This window comes from Marmota marmota, unplaced genomic scaffold, assembly GCF_001458135.2.
Source record: "Marmota marmota marmota unplaced genomic scaffold, marMar, whole genome shotgun sequence".
Taxonomy (NCBI): Eukaryota; Metazoa; Chordata; class Mammalia; order Rodentia; family Sciuridae; genus Marmota; species Marmota marmota.
The window spans coordinates 38,105,874-38,131,514 of NW_026000108.1; the positions used below are offsets into that span (position 1 = coordinate 38,105,874).

Genomic DNA, 25,641 nt, shown 5'->3' on the forward strand with positions numbered 1-25,641 from the left:
AAAAAAAAAAAAAAAAAAAAAGGCTCAGCTGATTTCAGGGCAGATCCAAGATTGAGAATCACTTATTTGGACTTAATTGTGGAGGACCTTGAATGCTCAGATTTTCTCCAGTAGTCAGTCACTTATGTGTGCCTTAATCATTTAATAGAAGTTGCTGGGTATAAATTATGTTCCTAGCACTGAAAATATAAATGTGTTTGACAGCCAATGCTTTCCAATAGCAGGAAATGATAAGCATGAACTTCTTTGAGAACAGAGGAGAGGTATTAAAAGTGTGAAGAGTTTTCAAAAAAGACATTTAAAAAATAGCCAACTTAGCTTATATGAGTTGCCAAGTGCGGTCAAGAAAAGCGATAGAGTGGCAACCTGATTCTAGTGTTTTGTTGTATGACTGAAGCATAAGGTCTGAATGGATGAGGGAGGAGACATGTAGATAGGAAATAGACTGAGAGTTTTTAAATATCATGTAAAGAGTTCACCCTGTAAGCATGAGGAGTCATGATGGACTTTTAATCAAGGTTTTTCTTGGAAACTTTATTTTGATATTATATGGAGAAGGAATAAAGTGAAGAGACTAGAAATCACTTGGAAGGGTATTGCATAATCTGGACCAAAAATGAAGAGTTGAACAAAGGCGGTGTGTGAAGGGAGTGTTTTAGTCAATTTTTTGCTACTGTGACCAACAGACCTGACAAGAACAATTTTAGAAGAGGAAGTTTATTTGGGTCTCAGTTTTAGAGGTGTCAGTCCATAAAAGGCCCACTCCATTGCTCTGTGAGGTGAGGAAGAAGAGTGTGGTAGAGGAAAGTGGCTGGGAACAAGCTACTGGGAAACAGGGAGCTTTCCTTAACACAGACAAAATATATACAACCAAAGGTGTGCCCCCAGGGACACACCTCTTCTAGTCACACCCTACCCGCCTATAGTTACTACCACACAATTAATCCCTATCAGCTGGTTAGGGTAGCTGATTAAGACTCTCATAACCCAATCATTTCACCTCTCAACTTTATTGCATTGTCTCACACTTGAGTTTTTGGGAGACACCTCAACAAGGAGTGATAAAATCTAGGTGTTGTTATTTCTGTTTTAATAAATCTAAGATATGCGACTTGGTAGCCCTGAGAAGGCTGAAGTGGAGAGTCAGCATCAAAGGATGACTAAATGAGAATTTGTAAGTAATAAAAGGTTTTAAACAAAATGTCATGGGTGAGAGAACCCAAGGGTATTTCACTTTAAAATTCATTCATAGTGGCTTATGCTTACTAGTATTAGTACCTGGAGAAGAGTCTTTTTTAACATTCCCCTAAATGATAAAGCTGTGTTCAATAATAATCATGAAATAAAATTAATTAGAGGAGCAATAGCCAGGAAAAAATGCCAACAGTGGAAATATTTTTATTGAACTTTGTGTTTTGTAATTGTCAGTAAAAAATAATAAAATCAATACTATAGTACAGAAAGAAGATGATGGGATTTAAGATTACATTACTCTTTTTCTAAATAAGGAAATATATTTTTACATATTAATTTGTTACAGTAATAAAATTACAGCTTTATCTCTTCAAACAATGTCAATGATTCTTCAGAACTAATCTTTGACTATTGAATCTCAACAAACAGCAGTATACGGAAAATCTTCAGTGTAAAGTTAAGCTGGATAGAGAGTCACAAAATCACATTTTACAATAAATTCCAGAAAGTGCCATACTGTCTAAGCTTTGTGTGTATGTGTGTGGGGTGTGTGTGTGTGTGTGTGTGTGGTGCTGGGGGCAGGGAGTAGATCTAGTCTAATGATTTTTTTTAAAGTCTTCACAGTTTAAAAAATTTTAAACACAAGTTCAAAGACACATGTAATGACAAAATTGAGGTAACTCATTGATTTTGTAGTCTTTCTATCATCATTGTTTGTTTCTAGTGTACTTATATAGTAATATAGTGTATCACAGGGTAAGAGGCACACACTGTTGAAGTAAGCTTGAAAGATTTCAGATTACTATGAAATAATAATAATTTAAAAGTAGCATAATGTTATTAAAATGCAATAGTTTCTATAGCTATTATGTATAATTTAGACCAATAAACCATTTTTTTCTCCAGGGAAGAGTGTTTTTTCTCACTGACTTTGATTATTATTGCTGGAGCATGATAATAGAAAACAGAAACAGGTTGTGGCTCAGTGGTAGAGTGCTCCCCTCGCATGTGTGCGGCCTTGGGTTCAATCCTCAGCACCACATAAAAATAAACATATAAAATGAAGGTGTTTAAAAAAAAAAAAGAAAACAGAAACAGCTGGTTTTATTTTGTTTCTGAATTCTGATGATACACTTGCTTATTTCCTGCAGGTGCTGGGCACTTTCATCTTATTTCCTTGATGTACATAAATTGAGTGAAAAAGACTAGATGTAGGGAGACCCCAAAGGACACTGTTCTAATCCAAAAATAGGGCGATGAAAGTATTTAGGAGACCATGAGGATATAAAGGAAGGTATTGATCTAAGAAACTATAAGAGGTATATAAATAAAATTTAAGTAACAAATTTTTGAGCTAGAATGTCTTAAAATAATGGTACATGTTTCCCAGAAATGGAGGTTTTCAGAAGAGTTGATTTGTGGAAGATGACATTAACCTAAATAACGGTAGCATCAAAGAATAAATTGTTAGCCAGGGGTGGTGATATGTACATGTTATCCTAGCTACTTGAGAGACAGAGGCAGGAGAAGAGCAAGTTCAAGGACCCTCAGACTGGTAATGTAGCTCAGAGGTGGAGCATCCTTGGGCTCAATTCCCATTTCCCACCAAAAAAGGCAGGGGGGGGGGGCCGGGGGAGTAGGGAGAATAATTGTTTTAATGTAGCATCCTTGCTTCTCACAGGGGTTTTGCTAGTTTAGATTTGTATTTTTTTTTAATGAGGAAACAAGGAAAACCTTAAGTCATAAATATTTTCAAACAGTTAACATTTAATTATATTTCACTTAAACTAGAACACTTCATTATCTAAAAAATGATGTACCAAGCACAGTGGCCCACACCTGTAATCTCAGCAACTCTGGAGGCTGAGGCAGGAAGATCACAAGTTGAAGGCCAGCATGTACAAAGATCCTTTCTCAAAAAAAAAAAAAAGAAGGACTAGGATGTAGCTAGTGGTAGAGGTCCCCTGGATTCAGTCCCCAGAACTTTAAAAAAAATTAATTTTTGTCTTTAGAAGACTGATCAAATTAAGAATGATAAATCAGATAAAAACTTAGTTTTGTTATTTGATTAACATGCATGTGTGTAGTATCTTATGAACATGGTTCATTTTATGCTGTGTCAGGCAGATTTACTATTTACTGCCTGATCCTGTATGTATGTAATCTGATTCTTTAAATTCCTGGTGGACAATTTTCCTTTGTATGTAGATGCCATTGTGATGTCACCATGAAATGGAAGAGGTTAAAAAAACAAAAAAAAAGTCCATTGAAGTCACTGTAGTTGTTAATTCAAATAGGATCTTTCCAAAGGGTTTACTACAAATGGCATTTGATATTAAGCCCTCATTAAAAATTTTTAATGGCTGAAAAACATTGTAGATTGTCAGAATATGTTCAGTTGGTTTCCTTGCCCTTCTGAGCCTCCTTTCTGTTCTTTAAACATAGTATGTTCCAATCTCAGTATTCTTTACAATTGCTTTTTCCTCAATCTGGAATGCTTTTTCTAGATATCTACATGGCTTACTCCTTTTCTTCCTTCAGATCTTTGTGTGAATGTCATCTTAGGGAAATCTCTCAATCATTCTATTTATAGTTGCAACTTAAATCTCTTACTTCTTGTCCCCCTTTCCTGCTTAATTTTCCTCCTTAGCACCTGCCACCATCTGGAAGGCCTTATATTTTACAACATTGTTTATTGTCTGTCTCTCCTTTTCTAGAATATTCCATCAAAGTAAAAACTATGTCTATCTGGTTGGCTACTGAAACCATTGTACCCAAAACAGTACCTGAATGAAAGCAGATAACTCTCTTATTTGCATGAATACAGGGATAGACGAATGAATGGTTGGAGTGATGAAAATATGACTGATTGAAAACATATAAATAAATAGAATATCCAATGATGATAACAGCCTAAATTTTTGTGGGATAGATATAAGGTAACCGATTAAAATTTTGATTTTTTTTTTTAAATGAGAAATTTTTGCTAGTCTGCCTGTCAATATTTGAGTTAACATCAAACATTATTTAGCTATAGTAATGTTTGGAGTGCTATAAAATTGGAAATCAAGTACATTTCTTTAAAAAAGTGTATTAGCTTTGAAAAAAAAAAAAACATGAGTTATTTAGCTTGATAAAGCTAAGCAATAGAGGAAAGACAAATCCTTCCTTGTATTCTCCCTGTTGATGTGTCAAGTATCCTTTATCACCCCAGTGATTATTTGTGCCCTAACTAAACTTGTAGAGGTTGGGTCTGTTTTTTGTCTTGGTTTACACATAAATTCTAAAAGTATATAAAGTCTGTCCAATCAATAGAAGGACATTTCAGAGCCACTTAAATAGGGGACTGCACTGATTGGTATAGGACTCTGATAATTGGATATTGGAATAAGTGGAGCCACTTTTAACTCTAGATGGCCCTGGAAATGTAGGATGTGTGAATGTTTGTGTGTTCAATATCAAAAGTTTACTATATCTGGATCTTATCTGCCAATTTAGAGAGTTTCAGTGTAGCTAATAAAAGTTTGAAACAAGTTTAGTATTCCTCACTGATCTCTTTAAATGTCATGTGCTCCAACTCATTTAGACCTCTCAAAACATACACATACACACACGCACACACACACCACCTCTACATATGTGCATAGCCCAGATACGGTTCTGCCCAAAATCTGGGGTACAGATTACTTGGATTTTACAATAAGATGATGTTAAACATATTAAAGCTACCAGATTGTGACTTCCTGAGAACTTGCTGGTTCTGAGTTTTCTTCTCCTTTTTGAGTATGGAGATCGTTGTTTCATTTTAGGGCAGTTCATCTAACAGTAACTGCTTTGCCAAAATGCGCTTTTTTGCATTGAACAAGTATTGCATTTATTTTATTCTATACTGTGTGCTTGTGTTCATCACTTATATCTTTGTATTCTTTGCATCCTGTGGCATGTTTGCTGGTGGTTTGTTTTCTCTTTGTTATTTTGACAGATGATATATTTGAGATTTTTTTTCATCCACGAGAAACTAGTTCTCAAAGTTTGCACCATGCACTAAGATTTCCATCCCTTTTCTTTTCCAATTTAATTCACTAAGCATCACCTTAAAATTCCTCTGCTTTGTAGGATTCTAACATTTCACCTTATGGTTTCTGTTCCTTGATAAATTTTAAAGTTTGCATTAAAATATTCAAGTTTACAGAAGCTATAGTCTTTATCTTATACTTTCAGGCAAATATTACAGTTCCTTATTTTTCAACAGCTTCGCAAAGGCTGAAAAATTTGCCTCGTACTTCCCTCAAAGCCAAACAGTTGCTTCAAACTTCATCTACAAAAAGAGGTAACTACAGCCTCTTACTAAGTTTAAATTGCAACAATGATGTAGTTAAATCACTGAGTCAGTGATGTCCATAAGGCACATTTTGTTCTTTTTTCCCCTTAATAATAAAATAATGTGGGTTGCTTATCTGTCATGTGGATAAACCCAGAAGAAACGCATTTTCTACAGAGGTATGTATTGGATTGCTTTTCTGAAAGGAATAAATGATTTAAAAAAAAAGGGATCATTTTTCTTACCAACCTAAAACCAAATGTCATTGTTTTAATGTGAGTGAACTAATAAAAAGTGCTTTAAAGTGTCAGATATGAGACATTTCTGTATGGTAATGTTTTTTCCTCAGACTTACCTGTTTACTTACCTGTGGGATGAAATGGGATATTTACTTTAGAAGCTGATTGAAGTTAAAACACAAATTGTTGTGGTCAGTTGATATGTTTGGAATGTAGATAGAATAGTGGCTTTTATAACAACTAAATATTGAAGAAATATGTGAAAGTAGTACATCAAAGCTATGGAATTAGTTCCAAGAGATTGGAGTATGGAAAGATGGAAGAAATTAGAATTGGGAGAAAAGTATATTATTAGGTAGATCAGCAGAAATAAGAATGAACAGAGGGGCTGGAGTTATGACTCAGCGGTAGAGCGCTCACCTAGCACGAGTGAGGCCCTGGGTTCCATCCTCAGCACCACATAAAAATAAATAAATAAAGATATTGTGTCCAACTACAACTTAAAAAAAAAGAATGAATAGAAACCTCAGAGAAAATGAAACAAAAATAAACAATGAGAAAAATATTTCCTCTATCCAAGATGTGTGGGTTTCCTGATAGCCTTAGAACACAATAAATAGCAGAGATAAATAAGGGGTATAAACACTAAAGAAAATTATGGGAGAAGTTTGAGATTTGATTTGTTGAAAAAAGTTAGTTAATATGGTTTAAAAAGTATTATAATAGATATCTCAGCATATTCATTACTTTTTGAGTGTTATAGCAATGACTTAGTGGATTGAATATAATTTTGAAAATTAGTTTTTGAGAATAGAATCTGAAGGGAATAGAAACATAGGATGTGTGAATGTTTGTGTATTCAGTATCAAAAGTTTACCATATCTGGATGCAGTGGTACACACCTATAATCCCAACAACTCAAGATACTATATCAGGAGGATCACAAGTTGGAAGCCAGCCTCAGAACTTAGACCTTGTCTCAAAAATAAATAAATAGATATAGATAGATATTAAAAAGCACTGGAGGTGTGGTTCAAGCACATCTTGATAAAACGCCCCTGGGTTTAAAACCCAATACCAAAAAATAAAATAAAAAGTTTACCATAGTTCTCCAAAATGGTTATTTTTTGGTATATGGACAGAAATAATAGACCATATAGATTATGTTCTTTTGATAGAGGAGATGCTTTCTTAGGAATCTTTAATAAGAAAGGGTACCTTAGTGTTATTTACAAGTTTACAAGAAAATAAATGATTATAGTATACCTTTTGGCTCTGTAATGAATAATATTTACATAGTATAATAATATGTTTATGGGCTGGGGATGTGGCTCAAGTGGTAGCATGTTCGCCTGGCATGCGTGTGGCCCAGGTTTGATCCTCAGCACCACATACAAACAAAGATGTTGTCTCTGCCGAAAACTAAAAAAAAAAAATATATATATATATATATAAAATATGTTTATAATAATATAAACTCTGAAATCAGATTTAACCAACAGTTATGTTCATAGCTATGTTTGTAGAAAGAGGGGATAGGAAGCGGAAGTGAAGGACAGCAGGAAAGTTAGATCTCATTTAATCTATGAGAAAGCCAATAGATAAAGTTTAAAACTGATGACTCAAGCCAGTAATATATACCTATCATATAGAAAACTTAGAGGTAGATATTAAAAGGAAAAAAAAACTTAAAAAAGAGTTTAGGATTCAGCAATCCCACTACTGGGTATATTTTCAAAGGAAGTGAAATCAGTGTATCAGAGAGTCATCTCCTCTGTCATGTATATTGCAGCACTATTCACAACAGCCAAGCTTTGGAATCAACCTAAATGTCCAACAACAGATGAGTGCATTTTTAAAATATGGCATCTGGAATACTCTTCAGCCATTAAAAAAGGATTAAGTCCTATCATTTGGGACAACATGAATGAACCTGTAGGACGTGGAACATAATAAACCAGGCATAGACAAATAATGTATGATCTCATGTGGATTCTCAAAAAGTTCATCTCATAGAGATGGAACAGACTAATAGTGATTATGTAAGACTGAAAAGTGGAGACAGAAAGGAAAAACAGTGAGATTTGTTAGTGGATACAAAGTTGCAAGTGGATAGGAAGAAGAAATTCTGGTGGTCTGTTGCCCAGTAGGGTGACTGTGGTTAACAATGATGTATTATATATTTGAAGATAGCTAGAGGCAAAGTTTTTTCAACTGCTCTCACCACAAAGAAATGATAAATGTATGAGATGAAGGGTATGATCATTACCCTATGTATACAGGAATCAAAACATCACATTTTACCCCATAAATATGTATAAATTTTTTTAAAAAAAACGGTATTTGTAGAAGTATTTGAGAACCTTCTTTTCTGAAACTTGTTAGATATTTTTTAGTACTTCTTTAGCTATGAGTAGGAGCAGTCTGGGTATGCAGCTCAGGGGTAGAGTGTTTGCTATCATGTGGGACACTGAGTTCCATCCCCAGCACTCCCCCAACCCCCAACCCCCACCAAAATGAACTGGAAAGTAACTGTTATATCTAAAACAGGCAAGAGAGTAGGGGACTTTAAACATTTTTTTTTTTTTTAGTTGTAGATGGACACAATACCTTTTTATTTGTTTGTTTGCTTATTTTAGTTGTGGATGAGCCTTTACTTATTTTTATGTGGTACTGAGAATTGAACGCAGTGCCTCACACATGCTAGGCAAGTGCTCTACCACTGAGCCACAACCCCAGCCCCTTATTTATTTATTTTTATGTGGTACTGAGGATCAAACCCAGTGCCTCATACATGCTAGGCAAGTCAGTGTTCTAACACTGAGCTACAACCCCAGCCTGAGTAGGTGACTTTATATAAATTTTATCTGTTATATTTGTAAGCTGCTTCATAGTATTTTTTTATAATCAGATAGGTTCATATAACTTCAAATTTTTAAAGATTTTTTGTTACTATGCCTATTAGGTTCAGAAGACCATAATTCTGGCCACATCTTAAAGTTTTTCTTAGAGGGGTTATATTATTTTTATGACTCTGAGTTATCAAACTGCCTACCCTCCATGATCATCAGATGACAAGACAACCCAGACTCTAGCTATGAACTAGAATTTCAGTTTCCTTGTTGACTTAGTAAAGGAAGAGAAAATTGTGTTTTCTTATATATTTTTTTATATTTTTAGTTGTAGATGGACACAATTAACCTTTATTTTTATTTCCTTTTATGTGTTGCTGAAGATTGAACCCAGTGCCTCACACGTGCTAGGCAAGTGCTCTACCACTGAGCTACAATCCCGGCCCTATATGTATTTTCTTTTGTTTAATCTCTTATTAAGTAGTTCAGGCTTGCATATTCTCTGGGTTTTGTTGTGGTTTGGAGATTATCATTACATAGCCCACCTCTATAAGCTCTGAGTCAGCTGAGAAATAGACAAGAGATATAAGGTAGAATTTTAAATATTTGCTTAATTACTAGTAAAACTTGATTGGAGAATACCTCTGAGATCCAAGGCCAAAATCTTTTCTATCCTCTCCACTAAGAGTAGCCACTCCTCTGAATATTTATGACAATCATTTCTTTTCTGTCTGGTTTTATCATCCAAGTAATAAGTGTAGTTTTGCCTTTTTAGCATATGCTTTTCTTAAACTTCTCTTAGTATATAGTTTCCCTCCATTCCTTTTCTTCCATTTGTTTGTTTGCTTGCTTACCATGACATTAGTTCTGCAGAGGTTCTTAGAGACTGGATTTTACTCCTTACTTTTCTGTGGCATCATTTAATAGTTTCCTTTTCAGAAATTGGTAATTGGATCTAGGCAATTAATTAGATTTAGTTTTGTGTTTTTAGCAAACACATAAAGTAAAATTTCCTTGTTTTATGATGTCAGTAGTCATTGATGCTTAGTGCCTAAACCCTATTAACGCAATAGATATTACAGAACCAACTTTGTTTTACTAAATTCTTTCCTTTATTTTTCTATTTTCAATTTCATTGATTTCTGTTTCTTATTATTTCCTTTTTACTTTGGGTTTATTTTACTCTTCTTTAGATTCTTGAAGTAGGAGCTTAGATTATTGACTTAAAACTTTTCTTTTTCCTAATTATATCCCACAAGTTTTCATATGTTGTATTTTAATTTTTTATTTCGTTCTATGTAGTATATTGAGAAGTATATTATCTAATTTACAAGTAGTTTAAGATTTTCCTGTTACCTCTTTGTTGTAGTGTGTAATTTGATTATGTTATAATCAAACAATATACTTCTTATATCTTCAGTTCTTTTTAAATTGTTGATATTTGCTTTATGGCTCAGCATATGGTCTTGATATTAGGATGGGGACCACTCCAGGAGGAGTAGTAGAAGGAATAAATGGAGCTAGAATAAAAGAGAAGTATTGAGTAGTTTCAGATGAGATCTTGGTCCTGAAGTAAGAGCAGAGCAGAAGAGTTGAACTTCTCTACAGGGAAGTGCCTGTAGGCACTTGAAAAGATTGTGTATGCAGTGTGCTGTTGTTAGTGGAGTACTGGTTAGATCCTGTGTGCATTAGCTGCTATGGTTGATGGTATTCCTGAGTCCTTATGTATCCTTGCTAATTTCCTGCCTGGTTCTATCAGTTGTTGAGATGGTGATGAAGAAAGAGGTGGTTTTGCCCACTCCTCATTCAGTTCTATCAATTTTTTTCTTCACGAATTTACAGCTCTGTTGCTTAGTACATACACATTTAGGATTGTATGTCTTCTTGATAGTTTGAACTTTATATCGTTACGGGTCATCCCTTTTCATCTTTTCAGTTTTTATGATTATCCAAATCTATTTAATATAGCTTTTCCTTGTATATTTTCAGAAGAGAATGTTCTGTACTTTTAGTCTCCCTATGTTGTTATACATGAAGTTTCTTATGAATAGTGTGAAGTTATGGTTTTTAATCCACTCTGCAAATCTGAGATTTTTAATTGGTATATGACACCATTTGCATTTTATGCAATTATTGATGCTACCATTTATATCTGCCATTTTATTTTTTGTTTTCTGTTTTTAATTTCGCTGCTTTCTTTTTCTCGCCTTCCTAGGGGTTACTCAACCACTCTTTAGAATCCCATTTTTACATGAATGGAATTCTCTAGGATGTACTGTTTTGTGTCTGGCACTTATTTTACTCAGCCTAATTTTTGAGAGTCACCCTTGTGCACATCAGTAGTTTATTCCTTTTTATTGTTGAGTGGTATATATTGTATGGATATAACATGATTTGTTTGTACATTCACCTGATGAATATTTGAGCTTTGTTCAGTTTGGGGCCGTTATTAATAAAGTTGTATACAAATATTTGTATGGATATGTGCTTTCATTGGGTGGACATATGTTTTCATTTTCTTTGGCATAAAATCACTCAATCCTTTTGTAAGCATATTTTATAAGAAACTGTCAAGATTATTTTTCCAAAGTGGCTATAATATTTTACATTCTTATCAGCAATGTTTGAGAATTCCTTTTTCTCTAAGTGCTCAAAAATACTTGTCACATAAGTCTTTTCTATCTTAGAAATTCTGAATAGATATGCAGTGGTGTATTAGTCCATTTCCTATTATTATAACAATACCTGAGACTGGGTAATTTATAGTAAATGTAAATTTATTCTCTCACAGTTCTAAAGGCTGAGAAGTCTGAGATCAGGGTGCTGATGTCTTCATGTGAACCTTCTTACTGCATCCTCACATGGTAGATGGCAGACAGGAGCTCTCTGTCCTTACATGGCAGAATAGCAGAAGAAAGAGAACCCACTCCCATATAAGCCACTCCCATATCTGCTCATGAGGGCAGAGCCCTTGTGACCTACCACCACCCCAAAGGTGTTATTTTAGGGATTAAATTTCCAATACATGAATTTTGGAGAATGCATTCAAACTATTGTAGATAACTTACCCTGGTTTTAATATGCATTTTCTTAATGACTAATGGTGTTCAGTGTCTTTTTATTCTCGGTCATATATTTTCCTTTATGAAGTAGCAGTTGAACTCTTGCCAATTTTTTAAATCAATTTTTCTTGTTCTATGCCTTCTGAATACAATATACATCAGAGAGAGACACTTTTTTGGGGGGAGGCTTATTTATTTTAATAATTTTTGTATTTTAATTTGTTATATATGACAACAGAATGCATTATAATTCATATTACACATATAGACCACAATTTTTCATATCTATAGTTGTACACAAAGTAGAATCACATCCTTCATTTCTTCATACATGTACTTAGGGTAATGATGACCATCACATTCCACCGTTTTTCCTACCCCTGTGCTCCCTCCCTTCTCCTCCCTCTCCTTTTCCCCTTTGCCTTATCTAGAGTTCATTTAATCCTCCCATCCCCCCCCAGCATATTATGAATCACCATCCTTAAATCAGAAATCATTCAGCATTTGTTTTTGAGGAGGATTGGCTAATTTCACTTAGCATTATATTCTCCTACTCCATCCATTTACCTGCAAATGCCATAATTTTATTCTCTTTTAATGCTGAATAATATTCTGTTGTGTATATATACACACCACATTTTCTTTATCCATTCATCTACTGAAGAGACATGTTTTGCAAACATTTCCTTCAACTCTGATTTGTCTTTTCATTTTCTTGGTGGTTACTTCACTTGTTGGTTTTGATGATGTCCAGTATATAACTGTTCTTTTACGGTTAGTACCCTGCCTGATAATTCTTTGCCTAACACAACAAGGTCATAAAGCTCTTATCCTATGTTTCAACTAATTTATTTATAGTTTTATACTTTACATTTATGTCTGTAATGCACTGAGTTAATTTTTGTATATGCTGTGAAATAAGGTTGAGGTTCACTTTTTCTTGTATGCCTATCCACTTGTTCTGCACCATTTATTGAGAAGACTATCTGTTCCAAATATTCTCACCCATTTATTCAAAATTTATTGACCATATACATGCAGGTGATTTATGACTTATTTTGTTCCAGTGATCTGTAGGTCTACCCATAGGACAATAGCAAACACTCTGAATTACTGTAGCTTTATAATAAGTTTATAAGTCTGGTAGTATATATCCTTAAGCTTCATGCTTTTTCAAAGTTATTCTGCCTATACTTGGTTCTTTGCATTTCCACATAATGTTAGAATTAGTTTGTCAGTGTTTACCATTAAAAATAATTGAAAACCCTATTGCAGTTTGAATTGGGATTTCACTGAATATATATATAAATTTGGGGATAATTGGTATTCCAACAATGTTGTTTCTTATGATTCCTGAACTATACACAGCTCTCCTTTTTAAAATTGTCTTTAATTTCTCTTAACAGTGTTTTATAGTTTTAAATATATAGATCTAGAACATACTTTGTTAAATGTATGCCTAAGCTATATTCCATGCTAGATTGTAAGTAGTATTGTTTTTAACTTTATGTCTTTTTTTTAGTGTCATACATATATACCATGTTTATTAAGCTTTATATCTTGCTATCTTGCTAAACTCGCCTATTATGTCTGATATTTCTTTGGATTTCTAATTATATAATCATTCCATTTCAACATATGTGCCTTTTGAAAGAGAGGGCGGCATGCAGTACTGGCTAAGTATTTCACTACAATGTAAAATAGAAGAAAGTAAGAATAGACATCTTTGCCTTCTTCCCCATGTAGGATGAAAGCATTCAACCTTAATCAGGGACAGCTTAATTCATAGTGTTAATGTCTATGTCATTTCTGACTTTACCATTATATATGATGATATATTTAGTTTTTTCATAGTTTTTCTTTATTTCATTTAAAAAGTTTCATATGCTCATATGGTTTTCTTTTAGTCTGTTAATGTCTAAAATTGCATTGGTTGATTTTTCAGCCATTATTACCAACCTTGTATTTAAACAACCTAGTATCTCTGGGATAAACCCTGCTTGGGCATGATGGCATCTTTTTGTGTGTTTTTGGATTTGATTTTGTAACATTTACTAAGGATTTCTGTATCTGTGTTCTTTTATTTATTTGGCTTTGATATCAGGGCATTGCTGACCTGATAACAATGACTTAGGACTGTGTGTCCTCTGTAATCTGAAAAAAAAATTTGTATAATATTCAGTGTCAAAATCTGCAGTAACATTTCTTTCTTTCCTTCCTGATACTGGTAATTTGTAACATTCCTCTCCCCTCATTGGTCTTTCTAAAATTTTACCAGTTTTGTTGACATTTTAAGGACCATTTGATCTACCATTTTCCTCCTTTTCTTTGTTTTTTTCTATAGCTTATTGATGTTTGCTTTTATTTTTATAATTTCCTTCTTTCTACTAAGTTTGGGCTAAATTTACTGTTACTCGCTTTTTTTTTTAAGTTGTATCCAGACACAATACCTTTATTTCATTTATTTATTTTTATGTGGTGCTGAGGATCAAACTCAGTGCCTCACATGTACTAGGCAAGTGCTACACCACTGAGCCACAACCCCAGGCCCTGTTACTCACTTCTTAAAGTAGAAGTTTATCTAATTGATTTAGACTTCTTTTCTAATAAAAGTATATTAAAAGCTATAAATTGAACACTGCTTTTGGTCCATTCCCTAAGATTTTATGTTGTTTTCATTTTCATTCAGTTTGGAATATTTTGTAATTTCCCCGATGATTTCTTCATGAACCCATGCATCGTTTAAAACAGAGGTTTTTCAAATTTCCAAATATTTAGGACTTTTCTATACCAACAGGTATGGCCTAGTGAATGAGTATTCTACTATTCTTGAAAATCATATATTATTTGACAGAGTATTCTATAAATGTCAGGGCAACTTGACTCACTAGTGTTCATGCCTATGTCCTTTCTGACTTTCAACCTATTTGATCAGTTAGTAAGAAAGAGGTGTTGAATTACTCAACTCTAGTTTTGGACCTTTCCCCTCACTTTTCACTTGTGTCCTTTGCTTCATGTGTGTTGTTATCTGTTTTGAGATACACACACACACACACACATTGAGGGTTGATACATCATTTTTTCTGACTCCTTTAACATTATAAAGTCTGTTCCTAGTGGTAGTGTTTTTCTGATAAAAATTATTATAGACATTTTAGCTTTTTCATGACCAGTACTGATATGGTGCATCTTTTTCCATCCTTTTAACCTCCATCTTTGTATCTAAAATATGTCTCTTTTATATAGCATGTATTTGGCTCTTGATATAACTAATTTTTCTCCTGGTGTTGATGATTGTTTTTCTGCTTTTAGTAATTATTGAATTAATTATTTAGTAATTATTGAACAGTGGACATTGTAGAATTTTACATTATTCTGTAATAGATTTATCTTCTTTTAAATAGTGTTAGACTTTGTTGTGGCAAGTAATCACATTATTTGTAGATTAGTTTGACCTTTTCTAAAAGGAGAGATCAATGAATGTTTTCTTAAGGGCCATATAATACATATTTTAGACTTGTGTGCAGTATGGTCTTTGTAAAAACTGCTTAATTCTGCCAAAATAATTGAAAGTAGACAATATATTTTTGAAATGGGTGTTGCTGTATTCTAATAAAACTTTATTTACAAGAACAGTTGACTTGCTCATCAGCAATAATTTGCTAAACTCTGCTTTAGAGGCATGTTTTTCTTAACTTTGTTAGAGTACCCTTTACGTATAGTTTACCGCTTCCCCCTCCCCCGCCCCTTAAGGCCTGACCGTTTTGGAATATCTCCTGGCTGCATTTGGAATATCTCATAGATATTTGGCAAGGACTTGTTACTGTAACAGGTTGAAACCCAAATATGGAGTAGTTCTGTATGAGCTTTGGCAACTGTTCAGTTTACAGTGCTCCAGACTTCTTGCCCAGTCTGACAGAGCTTCACTCTGTACTTCTCCAGCTTAGTATTCAGTTCAGCCAAAGATTCAAACAGACTTCTGAGCTGAGGAGGTCTTCTGTTCAGCCCCCTCCTCTAAGGTACCTCTAAGATAAAAACCCCTCAAATTCTGGTTTTTATCTACTCCACTCTGCAAGATAGCTTTGATCTGTATAGGTGTTATTGCTTGGACCTAGAAATGCCCCTTGAAAAGCTAAGGTTTTGAAAGCATGGTCCCCAATGCAGGAATGTTCAGAGATTAAATAATTGGATTATGAAAGCTGTAACCTCATTAGTGGATTAATCTATTAATAATTTGAATGGACTACTGAGTGGTAACTATAGGCAGGTGGAGTATGCCTGGAGGAAGTAGTTTACTGGGGGCATGCCCTAGGAGATTGTTTTGTCCCTGGCTCCTTACCCACCACTACCCCGCCTCCTTCTCTGTTACCATAAGCTGAGCAGCCATCCTCCACTGGCTCTCTGCCATGATGTTCTGTCTTGCTTCAGGCCCAGAGCAATGAATTGGCCAACCATGGAATGAACCTCTGAATTGGTGAACCCCAAACAAACTTTTCTTCCTCTGAGTTGTTCTTAGATATTTTGGTCACAGTGACCAAAAAAAAAAAGAAAGAAAACTGACTTAACAGTAGGATACTCCTCTCTGATCTATAGCCATAAAATGTCTCAGGGGAGGGAGGGAAATAGGTAGACCATGGGACTCTATGTCTTATTTGTTTTCCTTCTTACAGAGATCATGTTCTTATATTCCCTGTTGTCCAGCATTTTAATGTCTTTAATATATTTTGTCCAGTTTTGTAGGTGTTTTTATCAGGTAAGTTCCTTCCCCATTTCTCTATCTCGGTAAAAGATCCTAGTTTTTAAATACATACATATTTAAATTCCATTTCAGACTTATTTCTGTGAAAGTGGTATCTGAGCTGCCATATATTTTTTCAAAAGCTGCTTAAGATTCTGAGGCACACAAATGTCTTCTTTGATATAAGGAGAGTAACTAAGATCAGAGTAGGGACGAAGAGCAGGAGAAGAAGATTAACATTTAACAGGGATGAGAGGTGGGAGGGAAAGGGAGAGAGAAGGGAAATTGCATGGTAATGGAAGGATACCCTCAGGGTTATACAGTGGAGGGGGTAGAGAGAGAGGAGGGGAGGGGAGGGNTCTTCTCTGCCGGGAATGCTCTCTCTCCAGATTGTCACATGGCTCACTCTTACCCTGTAGGTCTGCTCAAGGTAGCATCCTTGAGGTCCCCAGGGTTGGTGGAGGATGGGAAAGGCAGCGGAGCACAACAGACACTAGTATGGCAATATGTAAATCAATGGATGTGTAACTGATGTGATTCTGCAATCTGTGTATGGGGTGAAGGTGGGAGTTCATAACCCACTTGAATCAAAGTGTGGAATATGATATGTCAAGAAATTTGTAATGTTTTGAACAACCCACAATAAAAAATTTAAAAAAAAATTAGTAATCAGGGACATGCATATTACTACCACAATAAAATATGATTTCACATTCAAAAAAAAAAAGATTCTGAGGCACAGACAAGTTTGAAAGTCATGGTTATACGGGTTTTGGAGCCAAACAGATATAATTTGAGTACATCATGCAGTGGGGTCTAGTATATATTCAACACAATGGTGCTGACACTTGGAACTTTAGTCACACAGAGAATAGGCAAGATCAGCTAGGAGGGAAGAGGGCTATGAACAAAAACTATTGAAAGGGAAATAGGAGATGGATTTTTCCTATTTTGAAGTTTTGAAGCCAAGGTTCATTCTCTCTCCCAAAGACCAGATGAAATTAGTGTCCAGACTCATTGTCTCCTGCCATTGTTGTGATAGACCTTATTGCCACTTTTGGCATATAGATGGATTGGTAGAAGTGAGGAAGATGAAAATGTGTAGAATAATACATTTCTATGGCCCAGGCTTAACCTCCATTCATATGCTACTCAAACTAATGGAGGTAAAGTGAAAGTAGTTATCTTTCTACTTCTGATCCCTTTTCCCTCTACCACCCTCTCTCCTTCATTCTCTCTGATTCCCTACTCCAGAGTTCTTCCTTGGATAAAGCATGTTATATTGTGTGTAGCCACCTTTGGGCATGTGAGGAAACTAAAACTGGTGCCCTGTCAGAGGCAAGTTATCTAAACATGAAGTAAGCAGAGAAAGATGAATGTGTACCCCAGAAAACCTGAACATACATTGCAGAGCAACCAATTGAAACAATAAAATTTATTTTAAAGACTTGTTTTGGTTTAGAAATCAATGTACATTGTACATTTTATTCTTTTGTGTATTGGTATTTGTTTTGATATAAATGTTTTACTTAGTAGAATTGACATTCCAGAAAAATATACCATTTTTATTCTGTAACTTCACAGACGGACCTCTTTATAAGCCCCTAGATTCATAAATTCCTTGCTTTGTGAGGTACAGCACTAGGAGATTTTTTGTTTGTTTAATTCTTAGTTCCTAAATTTTTAGTTATATTTTGATAGAAGACTTTGGAGATACAACCACCAGATATATTGGGGTTTTTTTGTTTGGGTGATGGAGATTGAACCCAAGGCCTTGTGCATGTGAGGCTAGTACCCTACCAACTGAGCTATATCCCCAGCCTGATATATTTGTTTACATGAATGTTTCTTTGAGGAGAGAAATGAGTTTCAAATTCTAGACAATACTCTGATAGTCAGCCTTACCCCACACCTCTAAAATGTTCTCATGTGGCCCTAGTTAGTTGCTACAGTGAAACAGAATCCTATAGAGCCATTTCTCTTCTGATATTGTGGGTTCTAAGCTGGCCTAGTTAAAATTTTTTTGGGGGGAGAGAAGGGGAATACTGGGAGTTGAACTCAGGTTGAACTTGACCATTAAGCCACATCCCCAACCCTATTTTGTAGTTTATTTAGAGACGGGGTCTCACTGAGTTTCTTAGCACCTCACTTTTGCTGAGGCTGGCTTTGAACTCGCAATCCTCCAGCCTCAGCCTCAGCCTCCTGAGCTGCTGGGATTACAGGCATACGCTACCGCACCCAGCTTGGTTAAAACATTTTTTTAAGGAAATTTGTAACCTTCCAAGTGAGGACTTGGTTATTTGGAACCAGTTATCTTTTTTCCTTTTATTAGCCCAGAAATATTCTTTATTCCTTGCACATATGTTAGAGTGAAGTTTCGTAAATACGGACATACTAGTCCCCAATCATCAACTGTAATATAAAGCAGTGGTTTCACTTATACTTGGTTTCCACTCAAATCATTGGTTTCTCTTTACCATTCCACAGTACCTTCTCCAGGCAAATTCCGCTCCCCTGCAGCACCATCTCCTTTGGCTCTTCGGCAACCAGTGAAAGCATTTAGTAACCATGGTTCTCCTGGTAGCCAAGAAACAACACAGTTCACACAAACCACCTCCTCACCTGGGCCTCCTATGGTTCAAAATACAGTTCCAGCAAATCCTCCCAGCAATATCAACAGCACTACGTTAACCAGACCTGCAGGGACAACGGCAATGAGAAGTGGATTGCCCAGACCCAGTGCCCCTTCTGCTGGGGGTATACCAGTGCCTCGCAGCAAACTTGCACAGCCCGTTCGCAGGTAAGTGACTTGTTTCAGCATTCCTGAGCACATGAAAGGAGGTAGGCTGGAGTTAGCCTTACTTAAATTTGATAGTGAACTTAGAGAACCATAGTAGGTTCCCACTAGCATCTTCGTATATGAAATAAAACGTTACTTCATTGCTCTGATGAAATCCTCATTTGGAGCACGATATCAGTTTGGTACACATTAAATTTATTCAGATTCCTAATATGTTCAAAAAGACTTCTAGAAAAAAATTACAACTCAATTTGGTTGTGATATTTGTTCATTTTGAATATAACTATATTTAATAAAGATAATAAAAATGTGATAGACTCTAGAGTGATATTTAAGATAAAACTTGCAGCTACCAAGTCTTAGTACAACTTATAAGCCTAGTACAATTTTCAAACCCTGGCACAATTCAGAATTTTCTGTGGATTTTTTTTTTTTTTTTTAATAAATGTAAAGGCCTAAATTTACCCCCACAGAGGCTGACTTAGTTGATCTGACATGAGGCCCAAAATCTGTGTATGTGTTTTTTTTTTTTGTTTCTTTGTTTTGTGTGTTCGTTTAATCTTCAGGTGATTCTCATCCCAACCAGGATGGGACCCATGATTCTAATTTTTACCATTCAAGAATAGGATTATCACCATCAATAAATTTACGTATCAATTACAATTAAACTTCAAATATTTATTTGCTTATGAAAAGGCTTTTATTCTCTGAGTATTTAAACTGTATTACCTGTACTTTAATTCTAATGTAAACAGTTTACATTTCCAAATTCAGTAGTAGTGTGCAGTGGCTTTTTATGCTCTCTGCACTGTGCTAATAACTTACACTTTGTTTAATCTTCACAGTAATGAATAGGTACTCTTATTATTTCTATTTTTTAGACGAAGATATTGAAATCTAATGAGATAAAATATTTTGCCTGCAGCCACACAAATTATGGGGCCTTTAGTTCGAAGTATGTCTGACTTTAAAGTCCTTTTAGCCACTATCCCATACTGCATCTTTAGGGATCGCAACACAGAGCCTCTAATATTACAATCATCATTCTACCTCTCAAAACAAAAGGTTCATTATCCATGTAGTGGAAAAGGTGAAACAATCTTTCCCTTATCTTAAGTGAGTAGCTATGTTAACAAAGAGGCTACAGAAGTCACTGTGAAACTTGAAAGTTATGAAAAGGCAGAATGAAGAAAGGTTGTACAAATAGCTATGTAGAGCTTTCTGAAAGGGATGCCACCTCAAAAATAATATATGTGAGAGGTAGTGTGGTAGTGTTTTGTAAAGACATGCAAATCATTATAAAATTGCTTTATTTCAGATCCTTGCCAGCTCCTAAAACCTATGGTAGCATGAAAGATGACAGTTGGAAAGATGGCTGTTATTGACCAGCAAAGACAAGAATGCAGAGATCCACGGTTTCATGGATACCCCTTCACCAAGCTAATAAACAACTTTTATATGCAGACTGTTCAGAAAAGACTCTTGGGATTTATAAAATCCCAGCCCTCTCTGTCTTATTAGCACAAACCGACAGAGATGATCAAGCAGCACTTTAATGACATTTAACATCTGATGTGTTTGGTAATCATACAATCACTCTACATGGAATCACTTTTAGTTTTGTTTAATAGAACCTTGGTTGATTTTTAAATATTTGTCAAAGGCCAATATCTGGGCAAATACCTAATGGATGCCAAAGAGAAATGCCCATTTGTAAATGAGAGAGTACCTTTGTGCATAAGAAAATGGTGAATTTAGGCTACCTAAAACTTCGCATTCAACCTAATTTACTGTATAAATGGTATCAATAAATATTTGTGTTAATGAGAACTAATATTCTGACTAATTATCTAAAGTGATTGAATTCTCCATAAAATGAGGTTAAGATTTGGGGTTGGGAGGAGAATGGGAGGAAGAAATCCAGACTAGAGATTAAAATATGGTACATACACTTAAAAGAATCTATGGATTATTTTTTTCAGATTTATTGGAAAAATTATTTAATCTTAAATTTTGGACATAGCTCACATCAGCACCACCAGATAGTGTTACAGTGTGCATCCATCATGTTGCATTGACACATCAGACTTATCTGTGTTTGTTTTGATTGCCAAAAGGGCTCAATATCAGTTGTACAATCTTTCTAAACTTTATACTTCCTGGCTCAGGAAGATGGCCTTTGCTACTGAAGCCAACTTCTTCACATGCTGTTATCTGTCACAGAATTAAGATATCTCATTTATATCGGCAGGTTTTCCATGATGGGAAAGAACAAGTGTGTGTCTTTATTCTTGATACAACACCTCAGTGCTTACAACCTGGAACAAAACCATACAGTGAGAGAGAGGGGGAAAAAAATCTATGCACTTAACCTACAAAGTCTCTGGTGGTGACGGTTGAATTATTGCTATTAAATGGCATAACTGTCTATTATGTGGTAGGAAATATAGCCTGCTAAATCCTACTTAGGTTGATTCACTTTATACTGGGTAACTGTATAAAATCTTTTGAAAATACTGTCCCTTTTGACTTAAATTCTGCCTTACATCAATTTTTGCATTTTTGGTAACAAACCTACTGTACCTGACTCTAATCTGTTAAATAAATACTTGCTTTCTAATGGCTCTTATATACCATCCTTGAAATCACCTGTTTTTGTTTTATCAGATTATTACCAAACTAAAACTTCTTCTGTAGCAGACTTCTCATTTTTGACATCAGGTCTGTTTTTAAGTACTTAAACAGCTCTAAAATATTGGCAGTTGGGTCACCTAAAAGATTTTAGAGATTTAATCATAAGTTTATTTCCTATTAAAGACATTCTGTAAGTTGGCAAAGGAAATTGAGAGAGAAATGGAAGACAATATTCAGAACAGCATTGAGGTTGATAGGTTAAAAGAGTAATAAAACCAAGACTCCCATATTGCTGTGACTGACACCTAATAGCTTGACCATTAGGAAGGCATTGGGTTAGCACAAGCAGCTGCAGATTTAAACTGCCAGTATGGTGTATATTGCAAGGAAGAAATTGTATCCTTGAATTGAAGGTGATGGGGTGGGTCTGGGAAGAATGATGCCAGAATTCTACATGCTAATGAACTGGAAAATGTTGCTTTTTCAGAGGAAAATAAAGCATCTCCTTTGGTGAGGGGGGTTATCTCATGTAAATCTAAGTAAATAAAGAATTAGCCACGGTCTCATTTAAAAATACCATCCATAAAAAAAGCAAAACAGGTCTCCATTTTCAGTGCAACATTTCAAAAAATATATGCTGCAATCTAATAATTAAAAGGAACTTTAACCCTGTTATGAAACATCCATTACCTTTTTAGTTAGATAATCAGTTTCAAAAGGAATATTCAGGTTATTTAACTTTGTTTTTAAATGGCTGCATCAGAAAAAAAAAAGTATTTTTTTTTTAATTAAACAGTTTCATCACTTGTTAAAAACATATTTTGGATCTGAGTTTGGTAAAGTATTATTTTACCTGCTATTGTACTACCACAGATTTTTGGCTTTTAGTTTCCTAAAGAGAAAAAAAAAAATGCCTTTTTACTAGAGAGCCTTTGTGTATTGCCAGTTTTTCTGTTTGGGAAAATCTAAGGATTTACTGTGGTTAGTCTTACAGAAGAAATGTGGATTTGATAAACTAGTGCCTATGATTTTAACTTATGTTTGATATATAGTAGTAAGGGTTTATGAATGTTGATTATTTTGTGCCAACAGCCCAGAATTGTCATTTATATGTAAGCAGAAAGCTATGAACTCTGCTTCCAAAGTTATTTAATTTTCTCAGTGTTTGAATGTTATTTTTTGTAAGTGTGTTAATAAAAGTGTAAAGAATTGGAAAAAAATATAAATATTCTTAACTCGAGCATTTGCTGGATCATTTTTCTATAAAACTTGTTTGTATAATATAAAACGCTCTCTGAAGAGTTGACTTTTTTCAGTTTTCATACCCTGGAAATCACATTTTGTAAAACTGGGGACCATTCATAATTGTCAGATACTTTTTAAAATTATTTCAAAACATCACTTTTATAGAAAAAAAAAAGTTTTTTTGAAAGAAAATGAGATACATATGTGGCCCCAGATGTTTGTATAACTCTAGGATGATCTAGACTATGTATGTTTAAATTAACTTTCTATTGACTGTACAGGTGTCCATTTTTGACATTACGCATGGTCCTTTTAGATCACATGAAGCTTGATTTGCAAACATTTCTATAGCCGAACTTGTATGTGTGGTTGCTCCTTAATAAACAGCCTGACCATAATGTTTATTATTAAATTTATATTTGTTTTTCACGTGTTTTATTAATTTCTGGATATGGTAAGATTTCTTCTTCCCCCAAATTCCTGCAACTGATTTTAATTTCTCAGTTGGTTTTTTTTTTTAAATACACAACCCCAATTTTATTGCCCTTTCAGTTTTAGCCTTCTTGATGTTGAATTATATCATATTCTCTCTATCCTAGGTTATTTCGTATGTGGATTATTTGGAGTAAATTTGTAGTTTGGTTTTCTGGGAACTTTTTCAGATGCTATGAATTGGTGTCTAGTTAGAAAAATCTAGCATTATATTAAATAAGAAAAAAAAAGAACTAAGTTTCCAAGAGGGAAAATTCAAACCAAATATAAATACATCTTTTATAGGTGGAAAAACTAAAACTTGTACATGGTTTAAAGAGTTTCTGCATGTTGCTTTAGGAGAAGTATTTGCTGTGCCTCATTTTACAGTCTCTCTCAGACAAAACTAACACCCTTATGCTTGAATTTTTCTCCAAGCCAACCAAAAAACTTGAACCATTTAATAATAATTAAATTTCAGTATACTTGTAAGTCAATAAATTAGAAGTTTACCTAAATTTACTATATATCCAGTGAAGCAGGAAAACTCACATGGAGGTTTTGTAAAATATTTGCCATGTCAAAGTTTACTTTGAGATACAAAAGCAGAATAAATGTTAAGAGATTTTTTAGAGAAAGTAACTGGTGGAAGGGAGTAAAAGCTTGCGTGTAACCAATTTGCACGCATTTTGAATGATCCTAAATAGAAGTTTGGATGAGCTCAGTGGCCGTCTGGTTACCAGTCTGAAAATGGAGTAGATATCACACTCCAGCCTTATTTAGTACAACTCACTTTAAACATGCCAGTTTCAAACCAGTTCTTTCTTTAAATACACATCTGGTCCTTAAGAAAGATGACCAGATGTGGTGATGCAAGCCTATAACTGCAGTGACTCGGGAGGTTGTCGCAGGATCCCAAGTTCCAGGCCAGCCTCAGCAACTTAGCGAGGCCCTAAGTAACTTAGTGAGACCCAGACTCAAAACACAAAGGGCTGGGGACATGGTTCAATGATAAAGCACCCCTGGGTTCAATCCCCAGTACCAAAGAGGAAGGTAGATTGGGAATGATTGGTCAACAAGTACAAAATTACAGTTAGAAGGAAGAAGATCTAGTGTTTTGTTGCACAGTACAATGAAAATAATTTACAATAATGTGTATTTCAGAATAACTAGAAGGGTTATTTTGAATGAACTCATCATAAAGGCATGATGAATGAGGTGATGGATACATTAAAGACCCTCATTTAATCATCATACATTGTGTATGTGTTTTAAAACTAAAACCACTGAGCACACTATTAACTCTGAAGTCACTGATGACTGCCATGATTTAGGTGAATTTGCTACAAATAGGGCTGGGGATATAGCTCAGTTGGTAGAGTGTTTGCCTTGCATGCCCAAGGCCCTGCATTTAATCCCCAACACCCCCCCCCCCCAAAAAAAAGTATAAAAATATTAATTCCAAAATTTGAACAAATCTAACATTGTCCTTCATACAGTATCCCTTATTGATGCTGAAGTGCCTGTCCCAATCTCCAAGAGAAGAAAAGACACTATTGGTTGAATACAATGCCAGGTTTTAAGGGGTGGGGTGTTGGTTTGGTTTTGTGCTAGGGATTGAATCCAAGGCCTGTGCATGCTATGCAATTGCCCTCCCACTGAGCTGCACCCCCAGCTTCCATAATGCCAGTTTTAAAATACTTTAAAGATATAACAGGCAACCAAATAAAGAATTCAGATCATTTATATTAAAGTTCTTCCACTTTATAATCACCTGTAATGTTGTGAAAACATTTCCATGTCCCACCCCAACAATGTTTATTCCAAAGCAGAAATCTTATGAGCTGGGGCTGGGGCTCAGTGGTAGAGTGCTTGCCAAGCATGTGTGATGTCCTGGGTTCAATCCTCAGCACCACACACACAAAATAAGTAAAAAATAAAGTTTTTATGTCCAACCTACAACTAAATTTTTTTTTTTAAAAAGCAGAACTCTTGTCCCAAGTTAAAAATTTCTAAGGTTAGGTGCGCATGACTAGATTAATTAAGTGCAGTCAGAGGATTAAAGTTATGACACAGTAGCTACCC

General features: G+C 34.8%; 1 protein-coding gene across 2 annotated transcripts in view; it reads left to right on the top strand.

Annotated features, from left to right (window-relative positions):
• Slain2 (SLAIN motif family member 2) overlaps nt 1-23,501 on the top strand; it is a 60,958-nt gene extending 37,457 nt beyond the window's left edge. Inside the window, exons 7-9 of one of the 2 annotated variants that reach the window (XM_048784436.1) lie at nt 5,447-5,524; nt 18,894-19,206; nt 20,525-23,501. In XM_048784436.1, the coding sequence (XP_048640393.1) occupies nt 5,447-5,524; nt 18,894-19,206; nt 20,525-20,591 (458 nt within the window). In that variant the 3' untranslated portion in view covers nt 20,592-23,501. The remainder of the gene's footprint in view (nt 1-5,446; nt 5,525-18,893; nt 19,207-20,524) is intronic. The other variant, XM_015482084.2, reaches the window with a different exon arrangement.
• Nucleotides 23,502-25,641: the final 2,140 nt, after the last annotated feature.